General features: G+C 37.0%; 1 protein-coding gene across 10 annotated transcripts in view; it reads left to right on the top strand.

Annotated features, from left to right (window-relative positions):
* The window catches only part of LOC131684820 (protein Wnt-10a), a 59,724-nt gene that overhangs the window by 28,279 nt on the left and 7,545 nt on the right, over positions 1–23,900 (top strand). For all 10 annotated transcript variants that reach the window (XM_058968008.1, XM_058967999.1, XM_058968006.1 and 7 more), the window contains exons 4-5: positions 20,189–20,568; positions 20,627–20,987. In XM_058968008.1, the coding sequence (XP_058823991.1) occupies positions 20,189–20,568; positions 20,627–20,987 (741 nt within the window). The remainder of the gene's footprint in view (positions 1–20,188; positions 20,569–20,626; positions 20,988–23,900) is intronic.

Raw genomic sequence — 23,900 nt, 5'->3', positions numbered from 1 at the left:
TTCTCCCCCACCCCCACGTTGGTTCACCGTGGATCTACGAACATACGAATCGATTGTTCTACGCTGTGTTGACTCGGTTCTGAGTCAGCCCGCAGGGTTATAGACTGAAGGTGAATAATTTCTGTAGCATCTCGGGTTCGTCGTTCGTCTTGTTGTCACCGGAGTAGCAAGTCTCCACGCGAACGCAAACCCGTACCAGCGCAATGTGATGGATGGACGAATGACTTAACCACGACATCACCGATGTCTTGTTGAGTTGTTTTCGGATTGATCGATTGCCCAAATGCAAAGAGGAGAAAAGTCGCCATCGATCGATGGCAGGGAAATGCATCAATTCAAGTTGCGTTAAAGGGTGACTGCGGTTGACTCCCATTTGCTGCCACCGGTCGGTCGTGGAGGGGGAAATGTCACTGCGTTGAGCATAAGTCGGTGAATAAACAACCGAATAAATGCGGGGCTGTCGTTGGTTGATGGTAGAAGGGAGTAAGGGTTATCGCAAAGGTTTGCTACCGACAGAATGAGATGCCAGAGTACCAAGGGCTGACTGACTGGTTCGATCAATGACGGCAAAACTGGTAGTTAGTGTGACGCAATTCGTAATCGACTGACTGACTGACATATGTATATGCCATGACAAATTATGTTTTCTGCGCATATAAATTTGCGGCTCGTTCTCGATGTCGTTCCACCAGTCGGCATTCGATTGACATGATCGACATTTACATATGCGAAACGAATGAAATTTACATCAAATTATAACTTCTTTCTGGTGAGATCGTGGTTGCTGCTGGTTAGTAAATATGAAACGAAACCATGATTTGCGGTAGGAGATCGTGTGAAAAATACTGTTGGAATATTTTGAGTAATTGAATCAATCGGCTGAACGTTATTATGAAATTCAATACCGATGCAACATAAAGTATGTGAACTCGGCTGAACAATCAAGTACTATAGGGGTTGGTTATGTCAAAGCTGAATGACTATGAAACTAGTATGGTGGGAATTGAAATGCTCAAATCGAGTTTTCGCTTCACCCAAGAGTTTTCATATTTTTCATGTCAATTTTGTTATTGTACTGTTTCTTAGGGACGTTGCAAGATATTAATAACAATTTGCACGCATTTAATCGAACATAGACCGAATTATTAACAAATTAGTCAGGTTCCTTAATAGGGCAATAAAGGCTCAACATGAACAAATATTGTAAAGTTTTATTCTATTTATTTTGATATATCCCAGCTCAATGTTAAAAGATTCACAGAAGCTCAAAAGCTTATACTAGCGTGTTTATTAGAAACTTGCTATCTCATTAACTCTAAACCCTTAGTACTTGCTGGCTTGGCACCTTCAGCGCACATAATCTTATCAATCTCAACAAAAGTTCAAGGCATTTTGCCTTAACCAGGTAGTAATTATGATTACTTGTAATGCAATAAAGACACGGAAAATTCGATTTGTGTCCCATAATGCCCAGCTAAAGGTTAATGATTTTAATTTCATCCGCCAATGGCGTATCTAATTTGCCCAAAGCGTGAACAACGCTTGTATTACATTGGTATACCTGGTGGAATTACAAGTAGCTAAATAAAACAGATTGTTTACTTCAGTATCTTGTCTAGAATAAACGAGTTATTCATTACTGATCTATCTATTTTTTTTTAAAATCGCTTGGCATCGTTGTGCGGTAGGGTAAAAACCTATTTTGACCATTATAGGGAGAGTGCCTTACCATGTCATTAATTACTCGGTCTACAATCGCTGGAATGCGGATAAATTGATATCGACATCATCGCTTAGTTCTAAAGTACCAATATTTTAGCTTTATTAAATTATCTCTTGTGAATATTTACGGCTTTCTCAGTCAATTTATTTTGAGCAAACGAATTGTTTTTAAAACTGCCCGACGTTTCGACCGTTTTTGGCGGCCTTTTTCAAGGGAAACTAAAATAATCGTTTATTATGAGTGAACAGGTAAAGCATAGTAAAAACATATATGGAAAAGGTACGATACAAAAACAAAATTGCAGTGCTGTGTGACTCACTTTAATCGTGTCGTTTTTGTCGTAGTCGCTGATTGCCAACGGTGGGAGGTTGGGTGTTTTTGCACTGGCCGAAATGGTTGTGGAGATGACGATTTTGTGCTGAAAAAGTCATCTGAAAAAATCTTTGGTACGGAGCTCTATGTATGCACGAAGTGGTCCAACGTCTGGTTTGAAGATGGTGACCCACTGATTGCGTATGGAGGGATTGATAGCAATTGTGAGCCTATCTACACGCTGGTACGCAAAACCGATAGCATCAGGCCGTCTTCTGAACTACCATTCTTTCCACCCGCTATCGATGAAAATGAACGTCGCTCAACAATTAATTAAAAGAGTGACTGGTCTCACCACGGATAACTGCCCTAACTTGCAGCAAAATATAATTTTTCAACATCTCCGTAGGAACAATTACCCATCATCACTCATCAACAGACTTATATCCCGCAATGCAAAAATATTCTGCCCCTCCAATAACTCTCAACAACCGGATAAAAATAAAAATGCATCTAACACAATAGATCCACCCAACGATAGCAGTCCGTCCACCGACCAGGTTTACAGATCACTGCCATACGTACCATCACTCAGTACATCTATAGTAAGCATTCTAAAATCCGATTACCCAAATGTTAAAATAGCATCAAAACCAATCAGCACCACATCCAAACTAATGCCGAACGTCAAAGACCCCGTAGATCCTCTGTTGCAATCTAATGTCATCTACAGTCTGCCTTGTGGGAACTGCCCAATGTACTACATAGGAATGACACGGAATCAGCTCAAAACAAGACTGTACGGCCACAAAACCAACATAAACCAGTATGTACGATTAAAAACCGACGGCGCAATCACCACCGACGAACAGCTGATCAGTCTCGGTGAGAAAACCGCTCTCATCGAACACATGATCAAAAACGACCACAATTTTGATCTCACCAAAGCTAAGATCATTGATAAAACCTATCGATCGACGGCTCTACCAATACTTGAAATGTGCCACATCTCAAACACCGCCAACACCGTCAACCATCGCACCGATGTAGATGGTCTCAACACTACCTACGCCGGCATCCTACACACACTGAAAACGACTAGCACTCGAAGGAATAGAAACACAGAAACCAGTGATGACAGTTGTTTTGGCTCACAATTGCTATCAATCCCTCCATACGCAATCAGTGGGTCACCATCTTCAAACCAGACGTTGGACCACTTCGTGCATACATAGAGCTCCGTACCAAAGATTTTTTCAGATGACTTTTTCAGCACAAAATCGTCATCTCCACAACCATTTCGGCCAGTGCAAAAACACCCAACCTCCCACCGTTGGCAATCAGCGACTACGACAAAAACGACACGATTAAAGTGAGTCACACAGCACTGCAATTTTGTTTTTGTATCGTACCTTTTCCATATATGTTTTTACTATGCTTTACCTGTTCACTCATAATAAACGATTATTTTAGTTTCCCTTGAAAAAGGCCGCCAAAAACGGTCGAAACGTCGGGCAGTTTTAAAAACAATTCGTTTGCTCAAAATAAATTGACTGAGAAAGCCGTAAATATTCACAAAAGATTGTAGTTCCAGTCGGTATAATACTCAAAGTTAAATTATCTCTATTAACAGGTTTAGGGATTTATTTTGTAAAAATAGCATTTAAACTTCATGAAAACGTTCCAATCTCTGCTTTAGGATCATATCCCAAGTAATTGGCCCAACCCTTATAAGATTTTTAAGGCATGCTTAAGAATGGTAGGTTAGTAAATTCTGAAATTGGAAAAGGAAATTTAAAACATTTTTCCATAGATCAAAGAGCGTGCGGCTCAAATTTTATCGTGATGTCGCTATAAAATTGAGAACCGAATACATTCGTTTTCATAATAATGCTGTTTTAGCGAAAAAGTACAATGAATTGAAATTATCTTTTTATTTCAATATTCGCACAAATAAATTTCACCATGTTCTACACTAGTCTCCTAGTATGGATCATTGAAATCAGCTTGTACTATTTCTATATTCTCCTGCATAGACCTGCAAAAGTACATATGTTCCAAAATTTTTTGGTGCACAGAATACAATTTTGATATCAGATTTTCCAAGTAAAAAATGACAGAAACAAAATGACCAACATTTTAATCTAAATATAGGTAAATTGTTACGTACGAGGATTTGATGCTTCCAGTGGATGCCAATAACTTTTACATTGCGTCGAATTTTACATGATAGAATTTGTAAAATTGCATGCATTGAGATGTATAGGCGTCTAAATGAGTTTTTATGAGAAGAGAATTTATCTATCATTTCAATTTATGTATTTTGAAATATTGTACAAAGTTGTTACAAAACTTTGATTACAAGCTATGTACGATTATTATTCAAATACGGTCCGATGCAGATATTTCTCAAATAGAGAAAAATAAATTAATGTGAATAGTTATAGAATATAATATGTGAATTATAGAATATAAGCCGATTATGCAATGAATTGCAGGGAGTGAAACTTAACAATAAGCTTGTTTGTAAATTCCAGTAACAAAAAAATAGCATGATAAAAATTCGAAAACGAATGGAATTCATTAGGATTCGTAGATTTATTTAAATTGCTCGACTGATGATTTGTCCTAAGTCTGAAACGTCCATTAAAATCTCGACAAACATAGGATTACGGCTTAAACTGTCAAATTTCTCTTTGAAAGGAAATACCGGACAAACCGTTACTCATTAATCACAGATATTTGTAGTAAACAAAAGAGAAAAGTTTTCGCTTTCTTAACTACTATGAACTGTGTTTGACCAGTAATGGTTTGTTCGGAATTTCCATTCAAAGAGAATTTTGACAGTTGGCTTTTAAGCCGTAATCCTATGTTTGTCGAGAAATGGATGTCATATTTTGTTAGAACATGCTCGTACAGCTTCTTGGTATAGATTTGAGCAGGGTTTGTTTTCATGCTTGCTGACATACTTCGACTGAAACCAACTCACATATAAATTCGCTAAGCTGGAGTGTAGAGTTGTGCAAAGGCATACTGCGATCTCCGGTCGTGATTTGTGCAAAGGCATACTACGATCTCCTGCCGTGATTTGACCAAAAAAGATGACTTTGGCGCACACTCCAGTTTAGCGAATTTGTATGTGAGTTGGTTTCAGTCGAAGTATGTCGAACTATAGTGATGTTCACTCGTAGATTCCGGTCATATGTTTCATTTTATGTTTGTTTTGCTTTGCACGATCAAACGTCAGTATTTCCCGGTAACGTTGAGGTATGGTATTCACAATCGATGTTTGAAACTTGGAACCTTTGGCGATCATTTCTTTTGATCACGTTGATTTTCAATATGAATGAGCGAATTTTTTACGACTTTTGTATCCAATCTTTGATAATTTTTGAACGTGTATATGATTCTCGATAATTTTTTTACCGGTTTATCGACATCGTAGACATTCGTGTGACAAGAAAAAAATGGCCCCCATCGGCCCACTTCTTAGCCGATTCTTAGTCCTATCAGGAGTACTTACACCAAATATGAAACAATTTGGACTAGTCTAGCTGCCTGACTGACGTACCTGAAATTTTGATGGGATTTTTCGACAATTTACATATAGAAAAATCACTCGCTCGCATTTTCACCGCTAGGTGACACTATATGCATCAGGTTATCTCTGTAAGTGAATATAAGAAAGATAATTGAATTATCTACAACTTTGTCAAAGACTGCTAGTCGATTCAGCTTTGTTAGAACTTTTAACGAAGTGATATCTGAGTTAGTTTTGTATGGGGACAAGTAGTGCATGGTTGTGTAGCAGTACTAGATTCCTACGTACTATACATTTTTGTGAAATAATAGTTAGGATTAGTCCAATAGCATATTCAGAAGACTTATACTAAATAATACGACTCATGTTTTGATAACAAAATGTTAGTTCCACAGGTTGCCGCATAGAGGGGACCAATACTAACTTTTCAACTGAGAGAGCAAGAAATTCTATGTCTTCTACAGAGTTGTAGAACATGCGTTCTGCAGTAATTCTTCTGAACATGGCGATATTCTATCTCTCTTTTTTGGTAAGTTGGTGATAGTGCTCTCTATGCGATCACAATTGGAGCTAAAATTTGCATTTGTTGCGCGGGCTAAAATTGCAATCACTTTTAGCCCGCGCAACACTAAAAGTCTATTTTCTACAACATAATATTTATTTACAATATATACACAAATAGTTATATTTGAATTTCATTGATTCGAATTTTGTCTAAGTCCCGGTCTGTGGGGATCCGGCCGTGCGACCTATGCACGGCGAGCGCGACTCACAGTCAATTGCGCTGGATTGTGTTATTCGGCGTTAAACTTTGTACTGCCGTACGTACTATCCTGCTGCTCCCACAGGACATAAGACGGCTGAAGGGGAAGATGATCCAACTGTGTGCGATCATCTGCTCTCGGTGCTGCTACGGCGACGAAATTGCATATGAACCGCCGTACAGTGAAAACTTATTGTTATCCAGTGGCTATCAGTTACAATCAGCTGGGCAATGATGATCGTAGCGTAGGTTTTGCCCTAGGTAATTGATACTGGAGAATCATTTCATCTGGGCTTCAGGGGGAAATGTTTGATCTGGCACACTATCTGTTGGTGTCGATTTTGGTGGTCAAAATAATTATTTCAACCTGTGTTCACTTCGGCGTTAATACATGCGTTGCTAGGCCCTACTGACTCAGATATCACTTCGCTAAAAGTTCAATAACTTCTCCTAGCAATATTGACAATGAAACGCCTATTCCTTTTAACTCCCCAAACCCCATTTCATCGAGAATATTAAATTTTAACTCAGTCGCATTCAGATCAAACTTAACGCAGTTTTTGGGAAACGATTACTGGGGTTACCTCCCTTGCCGATAAGTGAAAAACTTTCAAACCAGTCCACTATGGTACCAAAGCTGTATTTAGGAAGACAAAACTGTTTGCGCCTAAACCGTTGGTTTTAGATATATAGTATCTTCGGCAAGCTTTCTTAGAACTTACTTGCCGATTTTTTTATATTAGTTGAATTAGGGTAGTCCTTGTGGTTAGGGTGTTCAACGTATCGACTTCTTAGATATGTATAATTCAGCTACATAATGTTCTACAAAGTTATAAACCAATCAAATTGAAGCAACTTTTCTGAAGAAACTATGTGGCTATCTCTAATGGTTCATGTGCTATGATTTTTGCAATATTTAAGGTAGGGTGGCTCTTTAAAAATTGGTTTTCTATTAATATCTTTTTATTTGTTAATTTCTCGCCAATACTTTGTTCTAGAGGTTTTTAGAACTTTTGTAAATACACATTTTTGCCGAAGCAATTAAGTTTCTATCTCTTTTGTTTGCATAGTTACAGGCGATTTTCAAAACAAAAATGGTTTTTTTCAAGGCTATATATCTTCCAACATTGCAAATGGATTTTCAATATTTTAATTTCATTTGAAAGATCGAAACTTTTCTAGTTTTTGGTGAAAAAACTGCGGGAGCGTTATTTCTGTAAAAAAATTTATTAATTTTTGAAAATGGTATTTTTTCAACAAAAATCGTTCATAACTTTTCAAATAGATGATATAATAACTTTGTTACTTCAGCACAAATATTCGCCATACAAAGTTCTAAAAGTGCTGCAAACAAAGTATTTACGATAAATCAATTCTGAAGTGACAAATGAGAAATAGTGATTTTAAGGGGTCACGTTTTCATCACTCAATCTCTTATGGTAAAATCAACTGAGAAATAGTCATTGTGTATGATAATGCCGAATGTCATGGCAATTCTATTGGATTTGTAAACGTTTTCGAAAGAACAGTCTACGGTACATCTAAATGGTGCAGTGGATTTACAGTTTACAGTATTTACAGTGTTATCTGCAAACTATCGTTAATTCTAAATCGGCCAACAAAAAATATCTATGCTCACTTAAGTAAATCCTTTTTGGTTTGGACTAGTGCTCAAAACGAGTGCTAAAAAGAAAATACTTTTGTTCACGTCTTGTTATCTTATAACAAAATCTTGAAACGAGTTTGTTATTCATAGCAACGGAAATTATTGTATGCTTTGTCAACATTTATGCAATGTTTGAAACTATAAATTAATTATCGACTATGATGAAGGGTGTGGGTAAGTTAAGGAAAGATTAACAATTTTTTGTTACTTCTAAATAAATAAAAGTAAGAGGTCTGAAAATCGCTAATCGCGAACTGGTAAAATAACTCATAAAGCATAATTCCCTAGCATCTATATAATGCATGATGACGGTTGCTTTATTGGCCACGTAATAGATTTATTAAGAGTTTACTATAGTACACTATTAACACTATTGTAAATTCACGCTAACATGTAGTTGTACGGTAGAATGTTGTGCTTTCAAAAAGTGTCACATATTCAATAGATTTTCTGTGACTTTTGGTATTATCACACACAATGACTATTTCTCAGTTGATTTTACCATAAGAGATTGAGTGATGAAAACGCGACCCCTTAAAATCACAATTTCTGATTTGTCACTTCACACATTGATTTATCGTAAATACTTTGTTTGCAGCACTTTTAGAACTTTTTATGGCGAATATTTTTGCAGAAGTAACAAAGTTATTATCTCATCTATTTGAAAAGTTATGAACGATTTTTGTTGAAAAATACACCATTTTTAAAAATTAATATTTTTTTACAGAAATAACGCTCCCGCAGTTTTTTCACCAAAAACTAGAAAAGTTTCGATCTTTCAAATGAAATTAAAATATTGAAAATCCATTTGCAATATTGGAAGATATATTGCTTTGAAAAAACCATTTTTGTTTTGAAAATCGCCTGTAACTATGCAAACAAAAGAGATAGAAACTTAATTGCTTCGGGAATAATGTGTATTTACAAAAGTTCTAAAACTTCTAGAACAAAGTATTGGCGAGAAATTAACACATAAAAAGATATAAGATACAATTTTTAAAGAACCACCCCACCTTAAATATTGCAAAAATCATAGCACATGAACCGTTGGAGATAGTCACATAGTTTCTTCAGAAAAGTTACTTCAATTTGATTGATTTATAACTTTGTAGAACATTGTGTAGCTAAATTTTACATATCTAAGAAGTCGATACGTTGAACACCCTAACCACAAGGACCACCCTAATTCAACTAATATAAAAAAATTGGCAAGTAAGTTCTAAGAAAGTTTGCCGAAGATACTACATATCTAAAACTAACGGTTTAGGCGCTAACAGTTTTGTCTTCCTAAATACAGCTTTGGGACCATAGTGCAGTCTTGAGACGCATTAAATTTTATTATTTTGTAAAATAATAATTGTCTCCGATGGTCTACTTTCGCGATGTTTGACATTTTGATAAATGATTTTTTGTCGGTTATATAACCGACCGATAAGAGTTCCTTTTTCCGGAGGAACAGATATCAGGTAAGCATTCGAGTTGTGTGTAGAACGGATCGAAATATGTCCTCCTTGCCGATGGAATAACATTCCAGTAATATCTCGGAATGTGGCAAATTTCATCAACAACCCTTAAAATGTCCTGTACGTGTTTTAAAACATTAAGATCAATATCGCAAGAGGGATTTAATAACGAGTCAAATATGTCCTTCTTTCCAGTGTAACCAGATTTCTGGGATAATCCGAAGTGAGGCCGATCCGAGCAAAATCCTCAAAATGTCCTCCAATGCACTTGTTTTTCAAAATCATGAGCATTGTTAATATTTTGTTGATTAATCCTGCTATAAGATGCAAAATTTATTTCTCATATAAATAGAGATAGTGAGTTGGTGTATTCAGCATAGTTGTAATAAATTATTCTTCAAGAAACCGAAGCTGTAAAAATTCTATTTTTAATAATACTTGAGATATAGAGCTTTATCTGAGAAAATATTTTATAATAGCTTCCATGATTTTTTAATATTCTACAAGATTCTCACAATATATAAAATATAAAATTTTGGTAAACATAGTATCTTAATATGTTGAATAGTTTTTAAGTTATTTGCGTTTTTGTTACTTTACGCGCAAATGACTCATAAACGGGAAAATGGGCAGACTACTCAGTATTCATTTGAACGTAGAAGAAAAATGCTATAAGAACTGTACGAATCACTTGTATCCGGTTGCGTCTATGGCTCTGGTAGCAATATTTAAAGAATATGATTTTCTCGTCTAAAATCTTGATACGAACCATATTGTATGTAAAGCCAAGATTAACTTCAAACTTGAGTTATGGGAAGAATTGGGATAAACAGGGAACACTCGTTTCGTGTGGTCATTCTATCTTCAATTGTTTCCCCGGACTTTTTACTATAAGAATTACTACTTTAGTGTAGGCGTATTTAACCTCTTCCCGAAATGTAAAACTTGGTTTAACTTAAAAAATTGTTGAAGGAAGAATAAGGGTAAAACGGGTTCAAACCTTTTCTTGCGGACATTCTGAGCAGTTTTTAGACCTTTTAACATAAGTAATACAACAATTGATCGACCACATTCAGACTCTTTCCGAAATATTTTGCCCAGCTGGATTTCCCTTCCGAATTTTCGGAAGAATCGGAATAAATCGAGTTCACACGATCATTCTATCTATCTTCAATTCCACTTTTAGCATAATAAACACTACTTTTGGTCAACCGCATTAAGCCTGCTTCCGGGATATTGAGTCAAGGTAAACTAAAAACCTAACATTTGGGAAGGATTGGGGTCAAGCGATTCAAAGCATTTCATACAGACAATATTATGCTATGTTATATAGAATCTTTAGTCTTTTCTGCATATGAAACACTAACTACGGTAGCCTGCATTCAGCTATCTTCCAATTTGTATAGCCACTAAAAAATAAACACGAACAAAAAGGGGAATTGGAGCAAAACGAGCATGATAGCGTACTTTACGGTCATTTTAAATGCCTTCAATCGATTCCCCAAACATTTTTACATGAAGTGTATGCATTTTCGATACCCACACTTAGCCTCATAAACTGCTATTGAGTAAAGTCGCGTTTTTTATACTTTGATATTCCCATTGTGCACTGTCCAACGACTTCAATTGAGTGATAATGGAAACAGGGCGAAAATATTTACAGATTTTACATTTATTTCCATATACATAGTCGGAGCAAGAAGAAATAGAAGTTAGTTTAAATATTTCCACTGATTCACGTGTGTTCACGAGCTACTTTTGATGAGTGCTGTTATAGATCCCTTCTTTCGAGTGTTGTTATACATCTCTTCTTTGAGAGATTAAGAAATGGAAACTGTAGTAGGCTATGATTGAAGAGAAAATAAAGAATCCTTGTCTTCATTGTAACGGATGGGTGGCAAAAAAGATGCTGGGTCATTAGACCGAGGGCCGTTAGGTCGAAGGACATTAGACAGCATGATCATTAGGCCGAATGATCATTAAACTGAATGGTCATTAGACTGAATCGTCACTAGGCTGAATTGTCAATAGGCCGTATGGTCATTACACCGTTGACAGATTAATTCACCGAGCAGTGCAACGCGCCTTCACTGTCAAGAATGAAGATCTCAGATCTGAGATGAAATTTTTGACGTAGGACTACGTCTTTGTTTTCGATATGGGGGTGCACTTTGCAAATTCAACAAAAATGGTATGTAACGAAAAGCGGTCCAATTTTAAACGCATATAATTCAGCCATCTTACGGTAAATTTTCAATTTTTTTGCTCATATCGCTCAGAAATACAGAAATTTTAAATGTTCAACATAGTCAAAATACCACGCATTTGCACACAGAAGGCTGCGCTTCCCTAGTCTGGCACGACAGATTTATGTACCTAACGCGCAACGCTTCTATGAATGACGTCATCATCGACTATTTAAAGAGCAGATTTGGTTGGGCAAGCTCAGTTGTCTCTTGGATGGCAGGCTGAGCAGAGCACTGCGCTGCATGCTCCCACAGCCAGTGTAGCAGAGGCTAGCATCGTGGTACTATTTCGTCGCTGTTGTGCTATCTTATGACAAGCGCCATTTAGCTCATTTCGAGAAAAACGATTTTTAAAGTTTGAGATTGAATAGCTTGAAAATTATAAATAGTATAAACAATTCAAAGAAGACAATTGATGCTTCTATCTATTCTTTATAAATCTCTCAAATATTATGAAGATTGGTTGACTATGTTGCGAGTTTTGACTATAAATGTAAACAAAAGTCGCACTCACACATGTCATAGGTGTGTATAGATGACAAAATTTGTATGACTTGTCATAATCGTGCATGGAAAATTTTCCATAGAAAAAAATCATCAATTATTAACTTTTATTCATATCTTTGGTTTAGTTTGGCCTATAAACAATCGGTGAGATGCATTTTGAAGGAAATGAGTCAGATAATCTAGCAAAAATAGTTATTTTTGGTTACAGTGTTGCCAAATATGCTATATTTCCAGTTTAAAACTAAAACTACATTTTTCTCACAATTCGAGTAATTTTGTTTTGAAAGTTATTATGCCATTGTGTTCTTTAGAGAGTTTTACACATAAAAACATCTTATGTATCAAGATACCTTGAGTTAATCCTCAGACACAGTCATTTGAAGCAAAAAATTCAAAATTTCTCATTATGTTTTTTGATATATCTCAGTAACCAAGCAGAATATCAAAATTCTGAAAACGCCACTTTGTAGAGATTTTTTAGACACGTGATGTGGCATATCTAACTCAGTTTACCCCAAAATGGCGTTTGTCATAAGATAGCACAACAGCGACGATTTGTCTCTTTCGCTCCACCCATCGTCACCAGCGTTAACTCATTTTGCTTGGTGCGTATCTTCCATTTGTGTACGGATACGATGTACTGGCACAGCTTTTTGATTCAAGCACGGTACACCGTTCGCTTGGGTTTATTGTTTGAGGCGAATGTGTAGGTATATCCAAGTGTTGCGTGTATGATAGAAATCTGAGCTCTCGTTGCGCGAAGCGAAAGCTTTCGTTTTTTCTTTGTGTTGTCATCTCCATGACAGGCTAAGGAGACGAAAACATTCTTAACAACAAATTCACGCGAATGGATAAAAGAAAGTGCAACGAAGGTTTATTATTTACGTTTCATCAATTTATTGATTCCACGAGATTCATTTCCACTCAACCTATCCCACTTTGAATCTACCAATACAATAGGTACTACAAAGCCTATTTATGAATGGATGCACTGTTAGTTAAAAAATCGCTGCAAAAAATGCATCTAAGTCCATCCATAAAACTATTTTCGATTCTTGTATATGTTTTGCTTCGATATATGATTAAGACCACTACATTCGCTATATTTATGTGTACTTTAGGAAAATTACAATAACGGCAAAATAAAACTATAAAGCTTGTCCTATACAAGAACTGTGACTGTATTGTTTAAAACATGATTTTTAAGCATCGTTCTGGTTGTTTACCGCACACAATACGTGACGAATGAAAAACAAATTTAACGTCACTTAAATAAAAAAACAAACAGACAATTACCGCACACAATAGAAAACCTTTTAAAATTTTAAAGCAGTTCCAGATATTAGTTCGGTTTTCCATCGCAGATTTCTGTCTGTTTTCTTTAATCGGATTCGATAGCCCATTGTAAATAAAATGACCTGATGAGCAAGACGGTTTGATTCATTAAGTGAACTGTAGAATGAAATATGTTTGATTAATTATTAATCCAAATGTAATAAGAAATTAAATATTTCACGTATTGCAGTCCTACGTATGCAATTCGTACAACTCCATAGGGCTGTTCCTTGTAGTTTTTTACAATTTTTCTAATTTCAAGCAGCAGATCGGAATTATTTTTTCGTGCCTTAATCTTCGTTATTTCACTTGTCCACTTTTTACCTGTTTCTCTGTCCACTGGGTTAGTAATCTAAAGCAGTGGTTTCAACCGGGGGTGAATTCATCCCCAGGGGTAAATTAGATTATTGTAGGGGTGAATTATGCCGGATAAATTTTAACTTGTTTTCCTAACATTCCCGTCGGATATTTATCTTTATATATTGAATCAGTGTTTCAGGAATTGAGATACTTACTAAGAGTGCTCAGAAACGGGTTTGTAACTGGAAAATCATGTTTTTCATCTAATTGAAAATCAGGTTTTCTGACAGGGTAATGAAGGTATGAAATTTTCAGAAAGGGGTACATCATGGGGATTTAGGGCGATGAGCCTATTATCGCTTTGTTTCTATTATCACGCTACCCATTTGAAGCCGTTGGTTAGAGCAGTGTCTGCCATCTTTGTTTAACGCATTGAGTCAAATGGTAGCGCAACAATAGGAGCACTCGATTCGTGTTTTCGTTGCGCTCAAATACGAGAATTTCACTGTTTTTTCAGCGCATGTATGTTATTATCTTGGTACTTAACAACGAAGCAAAGCTGTTGATGCCAATTTGTACGCATTCCATTGTTTGTAGGCCGAGTAATTAATGAATCAGTGAGGCGCCCTCCTTAGTATGGCGAAAATAGGCACTTCACCCTATATTCGGAAAGGGGTACATTGAATGAAAAAGGTTGAAAGCCACTGTTCTAAACAAATCTCTCTGATCAGTTTTTTGACATTTTCTCCAGACAACCAACGAATTACATAACATTCATGAACACTCTAACTAGTTTTAATGTGAATTTTGAGATATAAGCTACACACGGTGGTTCCATATCGTAAACAGGTGGTTAGAAGTATTTTTTGGCTTTCGAAGATGTTTTTATGATAAAGTCACTTCAGTAAAGTTTCGCGAAACTTGATTACGCATTAAAATCAATTGGCATCATAATTTTCCTAAAGGGTTACTCTTTTACACAACTTTTTCTTATTACACAATAACAATTTTTCTTCGTCAACCTTGAAAAACGATTAATTTGGAGCAACATTGTTGAAGATTTTATTTAGCTATATGTGTTGGCAGAAGTATCTTAAAGAATCGCCACAGAAATTAAAAGCAACCGTACTAATCGAAAATTTACTTTCCACAAAATTTTTAGAATTTTGGCTGGTTGAAATCATAATCTACGGATCTGACATTGGGCATACTGGCTACGTAATCGTGTAAGCTGGTGCTGGTAGCAGGCGGCTAAGTTGCAAGACTACTAGTATTTTAGGATTCAGTGATGTAGTCAAGATGTGTGTATATATGTAATATGTTGTAATAGCGAAATGTAAAAATGTTACTAAACGGGTTATCTAATTACAATCCGGCATCCATACATATACCTGCCATTGATTTCCTATTCAATTTTGACCGGCAGGTTCACAGCATGGGTCGGATTTCTATTGCTCGAAACCATAGTCCCTTTCCACATCCACAGTCGAAAAACCGTGGCGTGTGCATGCAAAACGGATTCGGTTTTCCTCTGCACCTGAGAGCTAGCTAATAGATTTGAGTAGGAGATTTGATCGATTATCTACATTTCTCCGCATAAGCTGTAATGTAGTGGCGGAACGGTGCACCGCTACTCATTCGCAAATTATCTCCGATGGAAAACAACTTGCAACCCAGGCAGGCGCAATTTAAGTAATGTATCAAATTAAATTCAATTTAATTTAATATTACGCTTCATTCCTTACGCTCGACCTTATATACAGGTTCTCTCCGATCGGCGCTAGTGGAGCCCTGGAATGTGCGCATTGCGCGATTTGATTAGCTCGATTAACGATAATGATCTCGTTCACTTCAGTAAGTTATTAAATAAAACAAATAACAGCGAGAAAGCCGCAGGAATTACAAACTTGCGGTGCCACTTCTGACGTGGAATGAAGTGATATGAGTGTTGAAAATTATGGAGGCAGAGCTACGAGAAATGTTTATCGGAATTATCTCCTATATAGATAGACTTTAATGGTGCAGATTGCTGTTGCGAATGGTTTACATTGTTGCAATTTTTGTTATCTCTGTTATTGCTGTTTTGATTCAAATCGTTTTTTAGGATTAAGGTCCTCTATAAGGGTAAACATTGATTTTAATCCGTATGTTCATGTGATGAAACTTTTTCTAGGGGTTCGTTAATCTCACTTAGCATATACCTATCTTTTGCTAGTTGTAAATAAACGTTATTTTCTGAATCATGTCAAATACACGAGTATAAATAAATTGCACCAATTGGAATAGTTGCATTAAATGGTTATGGTTTTATAGATTTAAAACTCGCATTTTACGTTGACAATCCTCCCTAGAACCTGGGACGGGACATGCGAAGACGGTCTTCTCTTTCCCTCCCGATATTGATGTTATTTAGCAGGGAAAAATACGCTTGCAAAATAATTTCAAGCAAATGTTGATGATAGTGTTGTGCCGATAAGGCATAGATTTCTGCCGATGATGTACAGATTTGTGCCGAAACTAATAGAGCTCAAACATGCCATGAATTTTGTTATCGTTTGTATGAGTTGTGTAAAACAACATTAACCATATCTGTTGAGCAGAATAATAAAATTACTCGTGCCGTTGTTGCATTTTGCATATTTGTTTTTATGCATGTACATTAGGGTGGGACAAAAATTACATTTCAGCTCCGAGCAACTTTTTAGGTGCCATTTGGGTCCTAGAACAACTGTGCAAATTTTTAGCCCCATCTCTGAAACTATATTTTTGCGCCCGCTGTTTGAAGTTTACATGGGATTTTGTATGGGAAAATGAACTTTCACAAAACAATTCCTCCAGGAGTCGCCCATTGCTTCCTAAAAATAAACCGTTATGTTGCTTTTATAGAAAATTTAACAAAGAAACAATGTCTCGAAAATCACGAAATGATCTGACGCTTGAGAAAAAAGTTATTAGGCTGAAACCGATTGATGCTCTGACAATTGGTAAAATATTCATTTTTTCTAACACCACTGCTTATGGTAGTCCAATTACATGAAATTTTGATTTGATCTTCTCCAAATGTGTCTAAATCAATTATCTGTACTGTTTGGCCACTTCGCAAGAGTTTCGAGGGGGAAAAATTGAAGCTTCTTTTGTACATAATTAGAGAAAATTCAAAATTTTGTATATAATTTGATCATCAGCAACAGTGATGCTATGAAAAGTGAAATTTTCATCAATCTTCAGGGCATCAATCGGTTTTTGTTTAATAACTTTTTCCACAAGCATCAGATCGTTTTGCAGTCTTCTAGTTTTTATTTCCTTGACAAATTTCCTATAAAAAGCAGACATCAATTTATTTTTAGGAGATAACGGGCGACTCTTGGAAGAATTAATTTGCAAAATACAATTTTCCCATCCGAAATCCCATGAAAAACTTTAAACCGCGGGCGCAAAAATATAGTTTCACCGATCGAGCTAAAAATTTGCAGAGTTGTTCTGGGAGCTAAATGGGACCCAAAAAGTTACTCGGAGCCAAATTTTATTTTTTTCATATAACCATGTCCCACTCTAATGTACATGCATCTAAGCAACATGTAACATATATTTTCTAAATACACCTTGTGTATAGCTAGGATATTAAAATATTGAAAAAGAAAGTTAATTATGCAGGTTTAAAACATGTACATTCTTAGGGTTTGTAGAGTGAAATGATACCTGTAGGATAATTTTTGTTCTATATTTCGAATATTTTATCGAAGATACTTCTTTACCACAAAAAAGTTGGTATTTGCGTTAACAGTTGAAAAAAATTACAAAAATATTAAAATTAAGCAGTTTCAAATAATTCGCACCAAAACGACCCCCTTTCACAAGTTTCTGACTACACCATTGGACTCCACAGTTCTTGCCATAACCTATCTTACTTGGTTTGATCTGCTGATCGTCCTGCCTGGTATATAAGTGGGCAGGTAGTTGGACTCGGTTCAGTTTCCCCCTTTCGTTCTGATCCGATTTATTTGCTCTGTTAGGTCGCAGCAGGCATGTTTAGCGAAGTTTTACTACCTACCGCTCGCGAAACTTGGAAGAGACACAATTTACTCACTGCCGATTGCAAATAAATAAGCACTCATACGAGGGGCACCTAGAAACCTCGTTGATCGTGATTGTTAAAGATTCTAGTATAAACTAGTGATAAACATTTACAAACGTGATTGTCAATGAACTTGCCGACACTTTATGGAGCATACAATTGTTGATGGCGGATCATGTGATTTCATATCTAAGAATAATAAATTTGCCAAGTTAGTAGGATTTGTGTTGCTAAGTAGCCGGAAGCGGAATGTCTTGTTTATAATTAAATTTCTAAACAACACTTACATGGTTATTTTTTTACATTTTAACGACATTCAATTAGCTAGAGATTACTGGGTAGGGAAAGTTATGAAAATTAGAGCCATAGTACACAAGTGAGAGCAAGGATGTGAAGTAAACAGATCGGAAAACTAGAAGTGGCAGGGTCATTAGAACAGGCTTAATATCGTACGGGCTTAATCTTTGTCTTCTGTTAATGAGGGTCGAGCTTAGGCAGTATAACTACGAATCACCCGAGTTCACTAACATGTGTCCTGGTATTGATAGACGTGTCCATCTTTACCGTGACAACCGACATTGTTAAAAATTGAAATTAAATTTTGAAATTGATTGGATTGGAACTCAGAAAGAATGATCGATTACTGCACGCGCGGAATGTCAAACAATTATTTGTTATGAATACAATGTGCAAAATCAACTATATCAATGCTATACTCCGATTGTCATTCAACCGGAAAGATAGCTTTGGACCATACAGAAAGAACACGCTCTGCTACTTTCGCAGGACGCGTTGGGAGCATGATTTGCCAGAATATATACCTGCTTTTAACCAGGCAATCAGGTGACGGGTCGTTTAATATTCCGATTATTATTTTTCCGACATAAAAACTCTGATATCAATGAGACAATATTTTCATTTTTTTCACAGGACGTCTGGAGAATAATCCGGCTTAAACACCCCGTCGTCTGATGGTCTAGTCCGAAATAGATAACAATATTTTTTTTTATTTTTGCCCCTATCTGATAGATAAAATGGCAAAACACACGGATATAGTGAATATTTCACATATAAGTGGAACTATTCTCTAATTTTTCTCTGTCATTTTACTCTATACCAAGACAATGATATCTTAAACTGTTTGTGCACTGGATAAGAAACAAAGCGGTACTGAAAAACTAGCTAATTTTGAGATATGAAACCGTGTCAAATTTGACAGCGCTAGAAAGACGCATTTAGAATCGACTCATTTTGTTGTCATAAGACATATCTATATAAATAAATGTTCTTATTGCTTTTAAAAAGAGTTGCACTGTTAAACATATTATTGCTCATCTAAACAACGTAAAAAATGTTCATGTTTTGTGAAAATAATAAACTACTTCAAAACCCCTAAAAATGAAATTCTATCCAAACTGAGGAATAACTTAGTACGGTCTTTAATGTACAATTTACATAATACCTTTTGAGCATATTTTCGAAATTCCGCAAAAGAAAGACGGCTATGTATATCGATAAAACCGAAACAAGATAAACATTGAAGAACATCGAAACAAATAAAGTGCTTGAATCGCTGACAGTCGATAGTTGCTACAATCTTATCAACCGCAGCTCACAACGGCAGCGAATGTAATAAATAATTCAAAAATCACCAGGCACCAACCGAGAAGTTTTCAATTTAATTTCCATACAAATGGAACAAAATTTATTGGTTGATTGTTTCCCGCTCGGGGTTCGGATGCATTTCTTCCTCCGGAGGAGCGATCTGGTTGTCTGATGCTGCATCACGATCGGGACTTATTCCCGGTCACCGCATCCGTAGCTCGTATCTCCGCCCCGTACGTATCCACCCAGGTTCCAGTCGAGTCGCTAAACGGACGGTGACAGCCGGCATTTGACGACACTTGGCAGACACAGGCATCGGCAGCAAAAGTTGTGGGATCTGATCGGTCGTAGATCACCTCCGCCTTCGGTAGGCTGTGACGCGAATCACAAGCGAGAGAACTGAAAATACTGTTGCTGGAAAAGCAAATAATATTCATCGATGTTTCTTTGCCTTCGTCATTTCACTTCCAGCGGGGATCATTGTGTGCCGATTCGGATCGTGACCACAAACAAACTTCCAATAAATAATCCTGTAAATAAATTATTTAATTAACCATCACTCCAATGGGCTCAACACTAGACCTCCGAGGGTAGTAGCCCGTAATTGAGGACACGTTTCTGACATTACCGTTACCATTTGATTCTCTTTCAGGCTACCGTGAGAGTGCCTTTGCGTACGCGATTGCTGCGGCCGGGGTTACCCACAGTGTGGCACGAGCCTGTGCCCAGGGCCGATTAATTTCCTGCGGTTGTGATCCAGCTGTCAACCGGAAGGGAATGACCAAGTCGCTGCGGGAGAGTTTGGAGAAGGAGAAATTGCGGTTTCTGGATGCCATCAATGAGAACAGTGTGCTGGTCGATGACAGTTTCAAGAAGTTGAAAACCAAACAAGCCAGCCGCTGGAAGTGGGGTGGTTGCTCTCACAACATGGCGTTTGGCGCTGAATTTTCCGAACTGTTTTTGGATACGAGGGAAAAGGGGGGCGACATTCAATCGCAAATTAATCTGCACAACAATCATGCGGGACGACGGGTGAGTACACGGTCAACTCATTCAATCTGGCTCTAGAAACCATAATTGTTTTTCACAGGCTGTCTCAAACAACATGCAGGTTCGCTGCAAGTGTCACGGGATGTCAGGCAGTTGTCAGTTGAAGACATGCTGGAAATCGGCGCCGGATTTTCGAGTCGTGGGAAAAGTCCTCAAACAACAATATCGTCGTGCGATTCTGGTGGATCAGTCCAATTTAGGGAACGGCCCGCCGATGATCGTGTATCACAAACCAAAGAAGCGGAAACACGCCCACAATATACGACCGCCAAGGCGTACGAAGGACAAACCGCATCTGCTGGTTCCTATTAGTCGAACCAATCGCAAGATGGAAAATGCTCTGTTCTACTACCAAAGATCGCCGAACTTTTGCGAGCGGGACCAGATCTCGGATATTCCAGGTAAATAAATGATTTAATTAATTGTTCAATTGTTCAACTAGATTAAAATAAATCGTGTTGTCATGCCAAGTAAGATGCACATTAGCTTGAAATTTTCTCAGAAGGCGTTACGTAAGTTACAATTGTACCATAAACTGCTCTCCTTTTCACGCAAGTTGCACTTTTGAGCCTTGTAGTTTTGAGGTCTCTGTCGTTCAGTACCTTGACTTTTTACAAATACAGCGTAATTTCATTTGGGCCTGCTTGTCTAATAGATAGTAAGACTATTTGATTGGACTTCTTACACTTCCACAGAGTCTAACCTTCCAGTGATTTGTTATTTATTTATTAAGGCTTTAACCTCGAAGGTTATTCGCCGTTTTGAAAATAAGATACATTTCAAAGATACAATTCACTTTACAAAAGAAATAAATAAGTAATCCAATATTGAAACCTGCTTTCCGCTTCTTGAGTTAATTTTTTTTTCTTGTGGGTGAGTAATGGTCAGGTTTACTCTTTGCCTCTTGCTGATCATTCCGTCTCCCTTCTCCCTCGCTAGTGTTTGTATCCATGTCGTCGTCGCTAGGGCTTTGATTTTCGCTGTTACATGTTCGGTGCTTTTTGTGTTTTCGAGTGACTCTAGTATAACCACCTTCTTTCTTGTTCAGTTCATCCCTAGCTGTGTTACTCTTGGCTTGGGATATACCGTGGAATTTTGTTTGTCTGGCATTTATTTTGTAGCCGGCTGTCTCTGGGGTATCATCAGATGTCAAAGGCTGTTTGATGGTGTTGGTTGTAGTAGATGATTTTTAGTTGCTTTAGCGCATGGCTTACCGTAGTGTGCCATCTGGTTACAGAACTGGCACGTGTTCGTCTGCCCAGGGTATATGCATAGCGTTATTTGGAAGTAACTAACACCTTGAGATGATCTGCCGTTGAAAGCCAATTAAGACGGTATATGTTGGTTCAGCCGCGATTGCACCACCCGAACACCGTTGAGAATGGCAGGTGAAAAGTTTCTCCAAGTGTCGTTTGTGTATCTCATTAAACGTTTTAAACGTTTATAATTAGCAATTAGCTTTGTGAAAAATAATGTATCCGATTATTCGATCAATAAAAAAATGGAAAAGTTTGGCTAATCCACCAAGCATAATAGGGTGGCCTATTCCGGCAATATATTCAAAACGCTTCATTATTGAGAGCTGTGCCTGTGATGTGGAAACCTTCGCTCGTCAAAGAAAATATTCAGCTATCCCACGAAATACGAAATCTCATTTTCCAATAAAATTTTCAATAAAGTACTAATGAATCTACAACAATCTTTAGATTGAGTATTTCTTAATTTAGACAATAACCGCTTAACAAAAAAAAAACATAATAAATTACAATGGGACCATTCAAAAATTACGTTTCGCAAAAATTGCCCAAAATTGACTCCCCGTCGTCCCATGTAACAAATTGTCACAAATTTATCTATCCCGCCTCGCCTATTACGTAACAAATTCTTTTGAAAATTTATTTTCTTGAGTTAAAAAATTTTACGTATCGTTCTAGCTTAGTCCCCCTCCCCCATTTGTCACAATATGTCACAAATTGTAGACCACCCCCTTAAACGCATTACGTTTTTTTTTTGAAGGCACCTTATTACCGCGCCAATCTTAAATTTTGACAATTTTAGAATTAAACCGTATCTAGTTTGAAACTAATACGATGAACTTAGGGCATCATCCGCGGCATTTTTTTTATTTCAATTATAGAGGTTTTAACATTAAGGTCATTCGCCTCTTTGGGTTAGAAAAATCTCTTATTAAATATTTCTAACCCTATGTGCGGGGTCGGGATTCGAACCCAGGTGCGCTGCGTAAAAGGCAATCTATTTATCAACTACGCTACGCCCACCCCTCGCGGCATTTTATATTATTAGTTGTTTCAATGTGAAACTAAAACTGAGAAAATTACATCACCAGTACCGTGTTTTGTTTTATAATTATAAAGAGCTTTGTTTTAGAATTTTAATTGGTAGGGGACCCCGGGGCTATTCGAACTTACTTAATACCCTTTTAGGTAGATGAATGTAAAAAAATTACGGTCGAAGATCCTAATTGTTAGTCTGAAACCTCAGCTACACTTTGGTGCCATAAAAGTTCATTTGCACTACACCATGGCAGCGCTAGGCGACGATTTGCAAAACTCTACGTTTTTCCATCCTTTTACCATGTAGGGGTAATTCTGACCTCCCTGCGGGGCATTTCAGACCGTCAAAAACTCCTTAAGTAGCAAAAATTGTGTTGCAAAATCCTAATCTGGTTAGTGACAGTTGTCGATTGGCGCATCATGTATTTTCTTTGCTGTGGCGTGTGCAAACGTGTGCGTAGCCGCAAGCCGCTGAACGGTGGTTGAAGGAATAGGGGGTCGGAATAGCCCCGTACGCGCATTTCGTACAAAAGTGGTGAGCGTCTTGAAAATATATGTGTTTTCACTCAAACAAAAATCATTCCATAAAACAGGAGCCTCAAGCTTTCCAAAACACTTACCTGTTATTTTGATCTGTTGCTTAAATTACGGTTTTACCATTATAATGATTTTTATTTTGAGAATGGCAAAAAAATGAAACACGTTGTATCTCCTTTCTAAAAAAAAACAAACAATTAGATTCAGCTGTCAAAATTAATGTTTTAGAATAGCGGTTCCACGATTATGTACGACAGTCAGACATCGAGAAGGTCCTAATAATCTCCACTGTCTTCATAGCCCCGGGTCCCCCTATACACCGCCGTTCTAGTTATTGCATTATTTAAACACATTTAAAACTGTGTTACTACTTTTGGATTGACTACCGAGAATCTATGTAGTAGGTTGGTAACTCTTTGAAAACAAAACTGACACTGCTCTAACATAACTTAATCTGCTCATCCACCAAAATCTCCAACTAAG

This window comes from Topomyia yanbarensis, chromosome 2, assembly GCF_030247195.1.
Source record: "Topomyia yanbarensis strain Yona2022 chromosome 2, ASM3024719v1, whole genome shotgun sequence".
Taxonomy (NCBI): Eukaryota; Metazoa; Arthropoda; class Insecta; order Diptera; family Culicidae; genus Topomyia; species Topomyia yanbarensis.
Note: the sequence above shows the minus strand (reverse complement) of the source record. Positions and strands in the feature narration are given on the sequence as shown.